At 41.8% G+C, this 13,580-nt stretch overlaps 1 protein-coding gene across 1 annotated transcript in view; it reads left to right on the top strand.

Moving 5' to 3' along the window:
* pard3ba (par-3 family cell polarity regulator beta a) overlaps nucleotides 1-13,580 on the top strand; it is a 183,866-nt gene that overhangs the window by 30,349 nt on the left and 139,937 nt on the right. Inside the window, exon 3 of the mRNA XM_073462491.1 lies at nucleotides 2,417-2,594. Within this exon, the coding sequence (XP_073318592.1) occupies nucleotides 2,417-2,594 (178 nt within the window). The remainder of the gene's footprint in view (nucleotides 1-2,416; nucleotides 2,595-13,580) is intronic.

Raw genomic sequence — 13,580 nt, 5'->3', positions numbered from 1 at the left:
AGCAAAAGGTCATTTAATACCACAATCTCAATGATTCACCTCAAATGTAGATTGTGGATGCCTTTAAGATAGATCAGTCACTATCCGACCTCATCAGATCGCCCACCCCTAACCCTTGCAGATAGATTTTGTTTTAGTTTGTAAAACTGTAAAAACTTTTATACCCTCTACACCACTCTTTAGTGGTAGCTGCTTTGGATTCAAACTGCATCTCGTCAGAAGTGAATGTTTGCTCAAATAATGGAATCAGTGAAGATTTGCCATCAGCATTTTAACATTCTGACACTCTCTTTTTCTCACCTCAGTCTGACCCTGTTCAGCACCCATCAGCTGTCAGCTATTTTGGCACCCTGCTAGCCTGCATCGATCTGGGGCCATTTAATAATTAATATTGGATTAATTTTACATTTAAAGAATCTGTTGTATTTAGTAAATAGTGTTTTTTATTCATCACATCTTTGATTAGGGAGATTTTGGACACTTGTCTGTTACAAAGCATGTGATCAATGGAAAGTCCTCATCAAGACTGAAATTTGGTGCTGCAAAAGGTCCTGCTTTCCATACTTCAGCTTGTTCCAAATAAAGAAATACATGATTCATTTTGTTGACACTTTGTGTTTGATTGAGTGATGAGTGGAAGCAGCAGGGCGGCCTTCATCAGCATCACTCCCTGCCTGTGTCAGCCATAAAAAATAAACTCCGGAGAAAGCAAATCATCATCACCGCTCCACACATTAAAACAAGTCGTTGTTGTTCAAAACGAATAAATCGTTTTTGAGGGGAGCTCGTCGCTGTGTCTCCGTACGCGCTCACCGGCGTGTGCGTGCGCACACATCGCATTACGCTCCGAGACTTCTGCTTTGATTGATGCTGTCAGCGAGTTTGGAGAAAGAGACGGAGGCTTGGGAGGGAGGGAGATAAGGAGAGAAAGAGGAAAGCAGATAAAGAAGTGAGAGAAAGAGCTCAAGAAGCATCCATCAAGCGGTGCAATCAGATTGTTTTCCTGGCGTTCGGTCTTTTCTTTTCTTTTCTTCTTCTCTGCATCTGCCAGTCCCTCAATTCCTCATCTTTTCTTTCACTCACTCTCTCTAATGCTCTCTCTCTCTCTCTCTCTCTCTCTCTCACACACACACACACACACACACACACACACACACACACACACACACACACACACACACACACACACACACACACACACACACGCACGCATGCATGCAGTCGACGAATCTCCTTTGCAAGGCGGCGGCCAGGTGTCATGAGGATATTGAATCACGGGAGGTTGAGGTGAGAGGCGGCGTCACAGCGGTGATGGATGATGCATATTTCGCCCGCCTCCTCCGCGCTTATTGTTTACACACACGTAAACACTTACAAAGACACAAACACACACACACACACAAACAGCCTCCGCGCTCCTTCGTTGTTAATTGACGTCCTGCACTCATCTGTTGTTTTATTTCCATCCCTCGTTCCATTGCGGTTATTGCTTTTCATTAAGTGGTCATTTCCTTTGCCTGCACCGTCTAATGAGAGCGTCACGCCGCCACGCACCCATTTATCAAACCATGTAGCCACAATGCACAGCCCCACAGTCAAGTCACACACACACACACACACACACACACACACACACACACACACACACACACACACACACACACACACACACACACACACGCATTCCACTTCGCTCTATCTGCCATCATGTCCCTGTCTCAATTAGGATTGTTTGTCGTTCCTCTGCCCTCCATCCCCTGTTCATTTGGCCGCCCCCGTCTCTTCCCGACGTCTCATTGTGGCAGCCGTGTCATTGTGTTTGACAGCTTCTCATTCTCGTGTCAGATCTCATTCCACTGTTAATTTCATACGTACACACCTCAGCTCACCCCGTCGCTTGTGTGTTAACTCCTCTGAAGCGGCCTCTGCGGAATTATCGGTCAGATTTTTTTTCCTCATTTGTTTGAAGATAAAGAAAGTTGTGTTGCTGAAGTGGCATTTGCCAGAGTGTTATGCACTGTAAGAGGTCTGAGAGCGAATGAGCTGTGTATCCAGTTTGCTCGCCTCCAGACACACACACACACACACTCTCTCTCTCACACACACACACACACACACACACACACACACACACACACACACACACACACACACACATCTGCACACTTGGCAGATTGAAGCACGCTGCATCCCCACTGTTGGCAAGATAAATCACATAAAAGCCTCACTGTGATCATGGCACAGTGGGGACGGTATATAACCTGGCTTCCAGCTTGTTCATATGCCAGACACCTCATTGTTTAGACTGTCATGCTTATCTTGAGGAAAGCTCATTCATTTCAGATTCGCGTGCACACAATATTTAATATTTTAGAATATTCAGGACCGAGTTTGAGTCTGTGTGTGTCTCTTCCAGCTGGTGGCTGTGTACGATGAGGTCCAGCGTGGGAGGACGGACAGTCCCAGAGAGACCATGTCCAACGGCTATTCCAGTGCCGCCCCAAGCCCTGAACCCCTCCACTACTTTGCCCACCTGCAGTACTCTGAGCCAATCAGAGGAGAGATTGAAGTCAACGAGGCCAGCCTCAAAGCAAGTAAGTCAGATCTGCTGTTTATGTTTCCTTGTGTGTTTGTTGACATTTTCTACATTTTCAGACCAAGATGGCCGCTTCATCTCATAAAAATACATGTATCATTCAATCAGAGCAGATTTTGCAATGATTACAATTCAATGTCCATGTTCTGGGTGCAGTTTTGAATGTAAGAGAAGTTTCTGAGAAAGTCTCAAAAAACATTTCAGCAATGCTCAATCAACACTTTCATAATTTTTGTGCATGTGACAAAATGTATCATGGCGAGACAGCGGGAGGTGTGTGTAAGTGAAGGTGTGTGTGAGTGTGAGAGAATAAGTCAGAGAGTACATTTATGGAACAGCTGTAAGCTGAAGCTACTGTGCAAGGAGTAACGTGACGGCGTGTGAAAACAGATGCAGTGTTGACGCAGCGTTGGCCTCACTTCACGCTCTTTACTTAGTTTGTTCTTGTTTTCACACATTCATCAGACTGAGAGCCACAAAGGCATCGAACCAGGGTGTTTCTTTATATATTGACTATTGAGGATTGAGTGTTTTACTAAAATAAAACAGGAAATCGCCTAAACTCTGCTCCCACCAACTTATTTCTGTATGTCGGATCATTTATACTTCTGAGGGTAACTAAACCACATACAGCTAGTCGTGAAGTCACATTTTGGTCACATTGAAGTCTTTTAATGCATTTGACTGTACAATGTGACGAACATGATATTAATGAGAACCATTCTACTCCTTCATTTTGTCTTTGCCGCGTCTTTATCTATCCTTCTAGTGACAAAAGCTTCCATCTGTGCGCCATTAAGGTGATGGATATACTCCAACTCCGCTTCTGAAATACCAAATATCTTGATGAATTAATGCTTAACTCATTATGTTGTTTTCATTTTATATATGACTAAGCCTTTCCAGGGCTGACTCTCATATAACTACACACACACTTACAGTATTCTAAGTCTCCTGTTCAGCCACAACATTAAATAGTCTAACAGGTGAAGTGCATAACATGGATCAGTGGATGCCACTTTACACTCACCTCTCACCCAAACACAGTTGCAGAGCATTTACACCTCCTCATGGCAGCAGAATTCCCCATTGGCAGGGGTTGCCCCAGCAGGTTACTGCCATATTACTCAGGTACTGCCCGAGGAACGTGACAAAGAACTCAAGGCAACAACTTGGCCTCCAGAGGAGGTCCAAATCGAATAGTGCATCCGTGGCATATGTGGGGTTTCTGAGGATCAGACTTTGCTCTGACCAGTCAAGGTGTAAACACAGGACCTCTCGGGGTGTCCTGTGTTGTCTGTTGCGAGATGAAGCCTCCGTGGATCAGATTTATGCCACAGATGCTTGATTGCATTAGGAATTTGGAGGCCAGTTCGGCTCCTGAGCGTTTTTTTGTGGTGTGGGTATGGAGCATTGTCAGGCTGGGGGGGGAACCTCTGCCGTCAGGGAGGGCCATTGTAATGAAGGGATGTACTGTGGTGTTTGGGTGGGTGATTTATTATTATAAGTGGCATCCACATGAATTCCAGGACCCAAGGTCTCCCAGCAGAACATTGCATTTTAACGAGATGATCAATGATATTCACTTCACCTGTTTAATGTTGATGCTGATCAATCATGTATTTACTAGATTTAATGTAGTGCTGTGCAGCCAATCAAAGTCTCTCTGATACAGAGTGAATCAAGACCTCGGGTAAGACAGCAAACAGACAGGTGAAGGATGTGAGCGATGATGGATGAACTTGTTAAAAACAGTTGACCCTGATCAAAGATGATTGCAAACTCCATTTAGTAAAGTCAAAATGTCAGAATTATATCATTTTTCTTTCTGACTAAATGTAAGTGGGAGAGTGTGTGGACTTGCAGATATCTTAAGTTATTATTACGATTGTCCAGCCCTAAAGAAAGTCTGTTAAGGCTGCATGAAATCTGACAATGGTTGTGTGTAAATGTGCATCAGTATTTTGTTTTTGAGCACTCAAGTGTTTTTGATTATATTCGAGATATTGCATTTACATGGAACATGAAAAACCTGGTTATTCATATCCCTGTGTCCATGATCATAGCAGTATCAGTTTCTGATCATCTGCCTGCAAGTGTGTCTTAATTTCTCACCATCTCAGCCAACATGAGATGGTTCACAAACCTGGATTAAGCGTCGCCTGCCACTGTATCCTGGTTTCTATTTGAGTACTCCAGGTAGTATTCAGGTTTCTCAAAACTGGGATAACATCTTATCCAGGTTTCTGAAACTGGGAATAACCATTGACATGCACAAAACATAACCCGGATATTCCAAAACCTCCGATCTTAACCAGGATACACAGTTTTATCCTGCTGTTCTGCATCATTCACCCTATCATTCACCCTCTCCCTTCTCAACTCTTGTTTTTCTATTTTGTTTGCTATCCTCTGATTCTTTGCTCCTCTTGGTATTTAGCTGCTGCTCTTATCTTAGTGATTTTATCTGCAAGTGCAGCAGCACAAAAGCTAAAAATTCCAATGTCAAGCAGTCTTAAGTGTGTGTGTGTGTAGAATCATATCATAATGACTGAATAAATTTAACAAATGTTTCCTTTTCCTTTAAATGATCATGTTTTTATAGAGAAGTGTTGCAGTGATAAATGGTGTTTTTATCTTCTTGGCCTACTTAACTCCTGCAGGGAAATTCTGTGTTTGCTTGTGAAGTCAGAGGTTAGGGTCAGCTGAAAAACAAATCACTTCTGAGGCTGTTAGCAGTTCAGTGACTTGATCAAGGTCAGCTCCACAGGGCAGATACAGTACTAAACAGACAAAAAGTATATGTGCAGACAATGATATAAAAATGCTGCTTTTGGGTCAAATCTGCAAGGAATGGCTTTTTTTTTTTTTTCGGCAGTCTGGAAATAAAGTTACTGGGTCATGGTGCATCTCCAGTGGGAAAAAAACATCACAAGACTAGTCAGTCAGACGCCTTGGGGGGCCTCTGGGGAAATATCTGCTCCGTCTGGGCCACAGTCTGCTCAGGCTAAAGATATATTTTACTGTAAATAATCTAGAGCATGGTTTTTGTCTGTGAAATGTCATATATATTTTTTTCCCAGTGTCTTTTATTTATCCATTCTTTAATGACAGACACAAAGTGAAAGATAAAGGCTTAAATGAGCCTGGGTGTGATTTAACAAGGGTCTGTCTAATCACTGGGCCACCCTGTCACCCCTTTCATTTTCCTCCCTCCATCTGTCGGCTTGAGAAAAACAGTGTGACCCCGCCCATACACACATATACACACACCTGCCCTTTGCCACCCCTCTCCCTCTGCCCGCTTTTGCCCTATGCCCCGTTAACTGCCCCCTCTCCACTCATGTCTTGCCTACTCTACTATTCAGCCTCAACCACCTGCCATCCAGCTCACCACCCGGCCCTCTAGACCCCGACCCATCACCCCCTCCACCTGATACCTTCTCTGCATGGCTTCCAGCTCTAACTAGATTAGCACTGTAGCCAGTTAGCATGCCCAGGATCCAGCAGAGCGTGAATGGACTAATTTCAGCCCCCCCACCACCCTGTCTTTTACCCAGTGGGACCCCTTCCTGCCCCTACCCCCTCAACCTGCCCTGTTGAACCCTGACTAACTTAGTTATGATTTGACCCTGTGACGCCCCTCACACAGAGCCAGACTCATGCATTAAAGCAGCTTTTGTCATCCAGACATGCACGCATGCACATAGACACAGGCACAGTTCGACAAAAGAATCCCAGCATGCAAGTTAAACAACCCAAAAGTGGTCACCCATCCACTGCTGGGAAGGTCTTAGGGGAGTGTGTGTCTGTGTGTGTTGGTTCTCCCCTTTGCTGGAACAAAATCAGTTGTTAACTGGGTGTTACATCACTTCTAGTCTGTGGACCGTTTGTAATGACATCATTTCTGGAAACAGTGACAAAGACAGTCAATCAGATTTCAAGATTCTTTTTAGAGTAGAAATGTATAGATGTATCTATAAACAGTATTCTTTACAAACTTCCAAACTGTTATCTTTAACTGATAAGCATTCACACATGCTAATAACATTTCTCCTATAACTGGATTAACCCTTTCTTCTTCTCAGTCAAATGAGAAAGTGCAGACATGAACACAATACTGGAATCAGCCAATCTTAAGCTTTAGAGTGCTGGAAATTTCCAGTGTCCATTAAGGATAAATGTTTGCTTGTAAATCACATTCCTTATATTGTAGCTTCAGATGTTGCCTGATTAATAAAGAATGAACAAAATAGCACAAATGTTCATTTCTGGTCATTGCTAATATTTCATTTTAAAGCTGACCGATATATCAGCCAACCAATTATATCGGTTGATATTGTTCTATCAGAGACATATTGGTTCGATATACGCTGAAGTGAACATTTTTTTAACAGACATAATCCAAATAAAGATGCTTAGTGTAACTTGTAATTACTAAATTCCCAGTGTAGTTTAATGTTTCAATGCACTGATCTCATTTTGAACAAGAGAGTTTTTGTAAACTGTAAAAATATCCTGCCTCCATTACATTACATATCACTGTCACAAATGTTAGATGACCACATTTGAGCAATCATTGGCCGATATATTGCTTTCTGAATTTTGTACTTCCTAATCTCGGTATTGGCAGAGTAATTCAGGTTCTTGTCGTAAGATTTGGACTGTCCCATCAATGTCCCTGGTACGCTCAAGTGCAACACACATCTGGCATTCGACGAGGATCAGTTGACGCCTGTAGCACACATCAAACGTGTGAGGAAATGATTGATTCATTCACAATTTTAAGTTATGTAAAACCCTTTTTTCCCCCGTAAAAAACACTGACATGCCAAATAATGACATTTCAAAGGAGCCCTAGTTATCCTGCAAATGACTGAATGAATATATGTCATGTCAAGCTATGACATATAGTAAATATTCCATAAGCTTCTAAATAAAGGGAATGAAACTGTTCAAAGGGTTAAACAAGATTAGATAAAAGCAATACAGGCTGGCAGAATATTGTGCTGCAGCTGTCATGTATGTTAACCCTTTGACTGTGTTGTTTTAGTCAAATTAAAGTCAACATTAGAATAAATATAACCTGGTGGCTTTATAACTGTGACATTTAATAACTTTATGCGGCTCATGTGCCAGGAAACATCATTGTTATCCACCTGCAGTGAGGCTAACAGCTGTGGGATAATAAGATGTGTCACACAGGCTACGACTCATCCTTCAATCGAGACGTTAACCCTATTCATCAACAAATCATGTAAACTGGGGTAACTGGGCAAATCAGGTCACCGCAAACCATGAGAATGCTTTAATCACACTGTTACCTTAATCCGATTATTCACAATAATCTGGTTATAGTGTGCATGTAATCACACTGAGTGGTGGTGGACAGGCTGAAGAGTAATTCAGTAATCAGTCAGCCATCAAAGTGTTTGTGTGTCCGGTTGGGCTTGTTTGTTTGAACAGGGTGATTGGACTTCACACTGCCCCAGTGGGATGATTAGACCTGCATTGATCCGCTGCTACACGGCCATGACCCACACACACACACACACACACACACACACTTGGGAAGAGAGTCCTTATCGCATCATCCCATGAGCAGCCTGAGCCGGGTTGCACTATCGATTGAGAGAGAAACAAGACCACCCTGGCCTGTGGCATAAACACACACACACACACACACACACACACACACACGAATGCACACGGATGCACACAAATATAAATACACACAGAGGCACAGTCGCTATTTTCGATAAATGTACACACACACAACACACGCATGCTTGCACATGCAAACTCAAAGGCAAACAAAAGCACACGCACTGATTACCTTGTGTACCCAGACCCACACGGTCACACACAGTTACACACAGTCAGACAGAAACATGATGCATCCTTGTTTTCGTCCTGCCCTGGCAGTGAACTAGCACTGTAGCCTTACAGAACTTCCACAGAGCTGAAAACGAGGAAATTCTTAAAATAAACCTCTGTGTCCCCTGAGTTGCATAAGCAGCCTAGTTTGGCGTCGAGCTGCAGATAGAGAATAGGAGGCAGATAAACACAAAACTGGCGTCACAGGGCATCTTCAGGTCTCTCCAATTACGCAAATCTCAACGGAAAGATAAGGGTGGAACATAACTTGGGTGTGTTTGAATGCGTTATCGTTTGGTTTTCTGGCCTTGAAGTGGTGACTGAGATGATGTTTGGTTTGTCGAGGTCTATTTAAAGTCGCAGGGTACCTTGTGGTTGTGGCTATACAGTTCTGTCAAATTAGCCAACCTAAAATACATCTCATGTTTTAGTGCTTCCACCTCCTCTCCACCCTTTTGGCAGGAGACTGCATGTTAAAGTCAGCAAATGCCTGTGATCTTAAAATAAATGAAAGTTCTGCTCACTTTGCACAGAGGGCATGCATGATTTTCAGCTCCTGAGGGCTACAGATGCCACACTGCTGCTTTAAGATGGACCTTTAGTCTCTCTTCATAACTTCCTTAAAGGCTTTTCAGTTTTATTTCTTGATCAAAAGCAAGGCCTATTTTAGATCAGATTTTTTTTTTTTCAAATAGTGCCCTTTAGATTCAATAATTTAGCATTTAAAGTTAATTATATCTTCACTGCAGATGTGTATACATGTTTTATATTTGTCCAACTGATTTTTTTTTCAATTTGTGCATAAAAAAAAACTTGAGTGGTGAATTATTGCAACACTTTGCGCGAATAAATCACTACATACATGAAGCATGTGATTTCAAATTCATTCAAGCCTCGCCTGAAGAGACGAAAAGTGGTGGCAAACTAACACATCAGACCTGTGCTCTCCTAATTTCTCTCATTATGCCTTTTTCTTCCATTGCAATAGTTGTCATGCCTCCCTAGAGGCTGGAAAACGTAATGGCTCCATCCCACAATTTTTTATCAATCAACAATAATGATAGGGGAAGCAACTAATATAACAGAATCCAAGTTGAATACTGAAATAAAGGTCAGCATGATAGCATCAGCAAACCCTTCTTGGTTTATTTTACTACGTACATTTTCATTTTCATTCACAAATACATTTAGATTCTTCTTCAAGTGTGGCAGGGATTGTTCATCAGGTCACCACATCCATATGTTCCTAGTTCAATTAGTCAGAGTTGCTTGTTGATACATGGTACTAACCCATGCTGAAACCTGTTTCCTCCAGCCCAGTCATCTTTGGTTAGTAATGACTCTGTGGCAATCTTGTTTATCAGTGTCCAAACGGTGGCTGACCTTAAGAGAGTTAAAACTGTCACTCTCATCAATATCTCTGACCCTCTGTGGTACCACTTGACCTCCCTAAGGTCAATGCAGGTCAGAGGTCAGAGCTAGTGACCCTCAGGTTCCTTCACATGGCTGGGCCGGGGGCCGGGCTCCGGGGCTCTAAGTGGTGGGAGGATTGATGGAGGCAGATTTGACTCCGATGGATAAATGGAGGAGGATTTATGGGGCTGACCGCTGGGTAATGGACCCTGACTGTGACCATGGAGCGGCCTTGGTCACTTAACAAAGTCGCATCATCGACATTGTGGTGATGTATAAGTCTGTATTTGTAGGGCTCATTTTGAAAATCAATTATAGCCACTTTGGAAATAAGCTGTTTCCTACACTTCATCACTCAGTATCTTTAAAATCTACAGGATCCAGTTTTAACGGGTTCTATAATGCAGTCCAGTTGGCCTTGCAATATTCAAGGTGTTTTCGTACTTAATGTACCTCTTGTCCTTGAGGTTTCATTTAATGTTGTGCAGTTCATCACTGTGTGGAACTTTTTCCCATATGGTGGGGAATTCTTTGGTATCACCGTAGCAGACTTGGCTCAAAACAAATGTGTGAGTGTATGTGTTTACCTTTTAAAAACCTAATATGTGCTCGCTGCTCGGTGTATTTTTATCTGCATTAAGTTTCCATACTAGACAGGTGGTTAGAGGAGGGAGAGGGAAAGAAGGCAGAGAAAGAACAGGTATTTGTGTTAAAATGTAGAAAGTAAAAGTAAAAAGTTGTACAGATACCTGAAAAATGTACTTAAGTACAGTAACAAAGTATTTGTACTTTGTTGCTCTCCACCTCTGCTAACATATCCACTCAGTATTTTGCTTGCAATAACATTAGTGAGTAAGCAAGCTAAGGATAGCCAGCAAGCTACGGGTCTATGCAGCTCTATGCTGTATAATTGTCACAGCTGTACAAAGTATGCTGACAGCCTTAATAAGAACTCACAGTCCATTAATGGCTTATAATTAATCAAGAATGCATCTGTAAATTATGTATTTACCATATACATAATAAATGTAATGTAAATATACATCTGAAAAAAGGTGGTTGCTAACAATTGGCTAATTGAGACAACAGTGTATATGTAATACACAGCTTTTTACTTCTTGGATTTAAGTTTCAAATATCTTAAATGTGGTCTTTCCTGACAAAATGACCTTGCTGAACAAGCTTACCATGGTCCTGGTAACCTTGGCGATGGTAACTTGCCTTCAAAAAAGAACATCACCGTGCAGCCTTCAAATATCTTTCATCGATTCGACAGGAGGCTGAGATCTGATTATGATGATAATGCAACAATGAGTCAGCAGGAGCCCTTCCTTTTACCTCACCCTCCAGCTGGTCCCAGAGACAGGCCCATATCATCAGTTAGGATGCAGAGACTCAGACCTGCTTTATACGTCCCTACCTTTTATGTGGAGGTGGTCAGCAATGACTGGACATCCAGGACGCCGAGACACCAAGAAAAGGTGTACACCAGCAGAGAGTTGAGCTCTGGCCCATCAGCTCCCACAAGGTCAGTGAATGCCACTTTCTCAGTGAGCTGAAGGTCAACTCATTAAAGATAAGTCCTCTGGCAGCACCTAAAAGGCAGCCTGCATTGGCACCTTTTGCTCCAGCTAGTCCCACAGAGCCTGCCCAACACGAGAGCAGAGGAACTCTTCATGGGACATCCCTACCGCCTGTAAAAGACTGTCAAAGGAGGCAAGAAGACAGGCAATACAGCAGAGCTGGGCCTGACAAACAGGGCAACACAGTGGTTGAGTGTCACCAAATGCAACCAGCATGTCTGCGTGGCTTTTCCTCCCACACTTCAATTAAATATGTAAAATTGTTCTGCCTAATAAAATATTCAATATTGCAAATGTTGTTTCCGATGATGCTGTTTTAGTGTAGCAGACAGGGATATGCCTTGGCGAGCTCTCATAAACAAAACTGAAATGTCATTGCGACATGAAACAGGTGGAGAAAACATGAAATAAAATGTATGCATCAAATAATAAAAATATAACTTTTTTGGGTGGTGTTACATTTTAAAGTCGAATGATATTTAGTGATGATTGCTATAATGTAAGTTAGAATAAATTCTGCTAAGCTAATGCTTGACAGAAGAAGCTGCTGCTTGGTCACATTTTGTAAAAATATCTTTTTTCTGCATTAAGGTTATTTTTCTGTATTATCCAGCTGGACTTCATCTCCACTCATCCTGAATGCTGGCTAACAGACGTTCAACAAGGCCTTTCAGGGTCCTTATGTGCTTTGAATTTACATGTAGGGGCTTATGTTTATAAATTACAATAAGGTTTAGCGTGTGTTTTCCACAGGCACATGCACACACAGCTGTTGCATATGTTTTGAGAAGGTAAACTAAAGGCCTGCATATGTATTTCAGTATGTTATGAATTTCAAATTATTTCTCTTTTTTTTAACATATTTCTTGGCCAACGGGAAATTACTTTGAAGTGTATTCTCATATGCATTCATATCTTATCCTTTTGGTCTTAATGAATTCTTATTTCTACATTTCAATGAGTTCCTAACTCCTAACTAAAGGTTCTGTTTTATTCTACATTGCTTCATTTTTACCCATATATCAGCTCAAACGTGTTGGGGAAAAAACAAAAACGTCTCATAGTTGCTGTGTATCGTCTCCCCCTTCAGCTGGTTATCGTGCTAACTTCTGTCTCCTTGCCATAATATTTCTTCACATTCTGTTGATAATTTTAATCTATTTTTATGTTTTCAGCTAAACTTCTTTTATACTGCACGTTTAGTAAGAAGCAACACAATCCACATTTTTCTCAATGTTTGTTTTTCATTACAGAACACAGTTAAATAAGTATACTGACTTTCGCCCTGCAGTTGTCAAAGTAAAGTTACTTGACTAAAGAATGTTCTGCTCATTATCAATGCAAATGCAAAGCAGATCCCTCTGTAATTTCTGTAAATTGTTTGTACAGTCCATGTTCATTTGCCTCTAACACCATATGTACCAACGCTATCGTTTTTAGCTGCAAGCGAGCTAATACCACGACCCTGTGTGGGTGGCGTGCGTCTGTTTGTGTACACAGCTCAACCTCGGCCTCTGACTGATCTCAGAGTTGACCGTGAACTCCATTTCTTTCTGATTTATTCCTCCAGTCCATGTATTCTGATCTCTGTACAATCACAAATTGGAGAAAACACACATTTGTCCCTCAGATTTAAATATTTTAAATTAGTTTTTCTTGGACTTCTGCCGCCTAGAGTGAATCTGTGAATGCTTGCAGCTTTGACTTTGGACTGTATATACAATCCTGCCGTGTCTAAAATTCCCTTTGTGTTCACTCTGAACATACCTTGACAAAAGACTCATTTAATACCACTGAAAAGTATCTGCTGTGTTTGACCTATTTTAGATGCACACAAGATTAATAGATAATCAGATGGAGAGAGCAGAAGCCATTGATATGTTGGAGCGCTGTCTGATGTGTTTTTCTGATGCCTTTTGATGCCAGCTCTGAGAAGATACCTGTTATTTTTTTCCCGCAGATGTTTCTGTATTAAATCAAAGCACATTTCGTTATTGCAAATCATGTTGTTTTCTGTGTAGTTTCTGCCTCACGATTCTACATGAAGTCTGCTTTTTCCAAATCAGATTAGACCACATTCTGTTGATTTCCCCTCACGAAAAGCAAAGAAT

Source organism: Pagrus major, chromosome 24 (assembly GCF_040436345.1).
Source record: "Pagrus major chromosome 24, Pma_NU_1.0".
Taxonomy (NCBI): domain Eukaryota; kingdom Metazoa; phylum Chordata; class Actinopteri; order Spariformes; family Sparidae; genus Pagrus; species Pagrus major.
The sequence above is the reverse complement of the archived record's forward strand: the minus strand, read 5'-3'. Positions and strand labels throughout refer to the sequence as shown.